At 36.8% G+C, this 1,916-nt stretch overlaps 1 protein-coding gene across 1 annotated transcript in view; it reads right to left on the bottom strand.

Moving 5' to 3' along the window:
- Positions 1–1,916, bottom strand: part of sdha (succinate dehydrogenase complex, subunit A, flavoprotein (Fp)) — a 12,942-nt gene that overhangs the window by 7,897 nt on the left and 3,129 nt on the right. The window contains 2 exon segments of the mRNA XM_016252123.1: positions 981–1,142; positions 1,346–1,429. Coding sequence (XP_016107609.1) covers positions 981–1,142; positions 1,346–1,429 — 246 coding nt within the window.

Here is a 1,916-nt window from a genome sequence, read left to right as displayed (position 1 = left end):
CATACACCTTGATGTCAAATAAAATAAATAAATGACACAAGGTTTAAATAAAGTAAAAATCAGCAAACAATGTGGAACCAATTAAATAAGAAACGAATGTTTAAAAAAAACTTCCAAAATCACCATAGATAAACAGCAAAAACCAACAGGCTTTTCAAAATCCAAAATATTGCCAAACAAGCGCTTTTGCATTTCATTTCGAAACTAAATCATCCGCGATCGTCTTGTCTGTCTCACCCCACTCTTCTTGTCAGTCAGCTCGACTCGCTCTCCTTCACTGGAGAAATTAAATCTGATCTGAGATGTGACGTTTGGCATGCTGCATTGAGGAGCCGTGTTCAGTTTTTAATTGTAGTGTCTGTTCTTTTACTGAACTGAATGATTTTTATTACTATAAAAAAACCAAAACAACGGTGGGGGTCGGTGACGCGGTGGGCAAGTGATGTAACCGGTGTTGCGGCTTAACACCGGTATCACCGTCAACACCGTCTATCGCGGCAAGCCTAGTATATATACACACACACACACAATAAAATATACACACTCACACATAAATACAAAAATAAATATTATACATATATACATATATATATAATAAAAAGTCATATTTAAATATTTGTAATTCATAGTCATAAATTGAGACCACATACATATTTCAAGAGAATATTAATTATCTATCAGTTTGAACAACACACTTATTAGCACTTTTCTTTTTTCAAAGTGGTGTAAGAATATCAGAGGTGTAGTTTCAAAGGTTGAACTTTTCTGTGAACTTTAGACTTCTTTAACTGAAAATCACTGCGCTGCTCTCAGACGTTCTAAAGAACTGATTCCCATTCCATCTGTTCCTGATCAGTAAAACCTGTTCTATAAAAACTAGTATAAATCCAGATGACAGATTATGCTGTTGCAGTATATGAGAGCAGATTGTTTTGTTGCTAAATGATAACAAGGAGAAATGCAAGAGGAAATCTCCAAACCTGTGCGGCCACTGTGTGTGAGCGGGTGGGGAAAAGTTTGGTGACACAGGCTGTGTTAAAACCGGCCTCCGACAGACCGAAAGCTGCACGCAGGCCTGCGCCACCGGCTCCCACCACGACAGCGTCAAACTCATGGTCTACTACTGGATACTGAGTGGAGATCTGAGGGGAGAAATACCAAAAACACATTGATCACGCAAGGCCAGTAGTCTCTGTGACAGCTAATGTTGTTCTTTAAAGTGACAACTACCTTAATAGCCTGCAATGGTGGTGCATGTACGCGTATAACTGTCAATACTAGATCCTGCATGCAAAATGAAAACTACTGAAACCAAACGAGGACGTAGCATACTGTACATACTTACAGCATCTGAGACTTTTGCATCTCCCCCTTTTCCATAGACGGAGAAATGCAACTTGCGGTTGCTCGTCTGCCACACCACTGGCAGCTGGATGAAGCAGCACAAATTATTAATTTTAATAGTTCTGTGACATCTGTGATGTTTATCTGTGTTTGTACATTTCACTGCTTTACCTTCATTTATTGAGTATTTATTCAATTCGCATTTATTTTGTACAGACAAACATATCGCTTCAAAGCAGCTTCAAAGGAAATGATTGTTTCAACATTTCAATTTAGAGTTAATTTATAATTTGTTTATTTTCATCTTCACCACTCTTGTGCTTGATTTTTTTTCTTTATTTTATTTTTTGTATAATGCATATTTGAAAAAATCTAATCTGCAATAAGTAAGTCTGACAGTCTTTTAGTAAATGGCACATGTGTTACATTTTAGTAAGAAAATTGCAACACAACATAGTGACCAGTGTTGGGGGTAACGCATTACAAGTAACGCGAGTTACGTAATCAGATTACTTTTTTCAAGTAACTAGTAAAGTAACGCATTACTTTTTAACTTACAAGAGAACATCTGA

The sequence above is a fragment of the Sinocyclocheilus grahami genome, unplaced genomic scaffold (genome assembly GCF_001515645.1).
Source record: "Sinocyclocheilus grahami isolate Dianchi unplaced genomic scaffold, SAMN03320097.WGS_v1.1 scaffold1088.1, whole genome shotgun sequence".
NCBI lineage: Eukaryota > Metazoa > Chordata > Actinopteri > Cypriniformes > Cyprinidae > Sinocyclocheilus > Sinocyclocheilus grahami.
The sequence above is the reverse complement of the archived record's forward strand: the minus strand, read 5'-3'. Positions and strand labels throughout refer to the sequence as shown.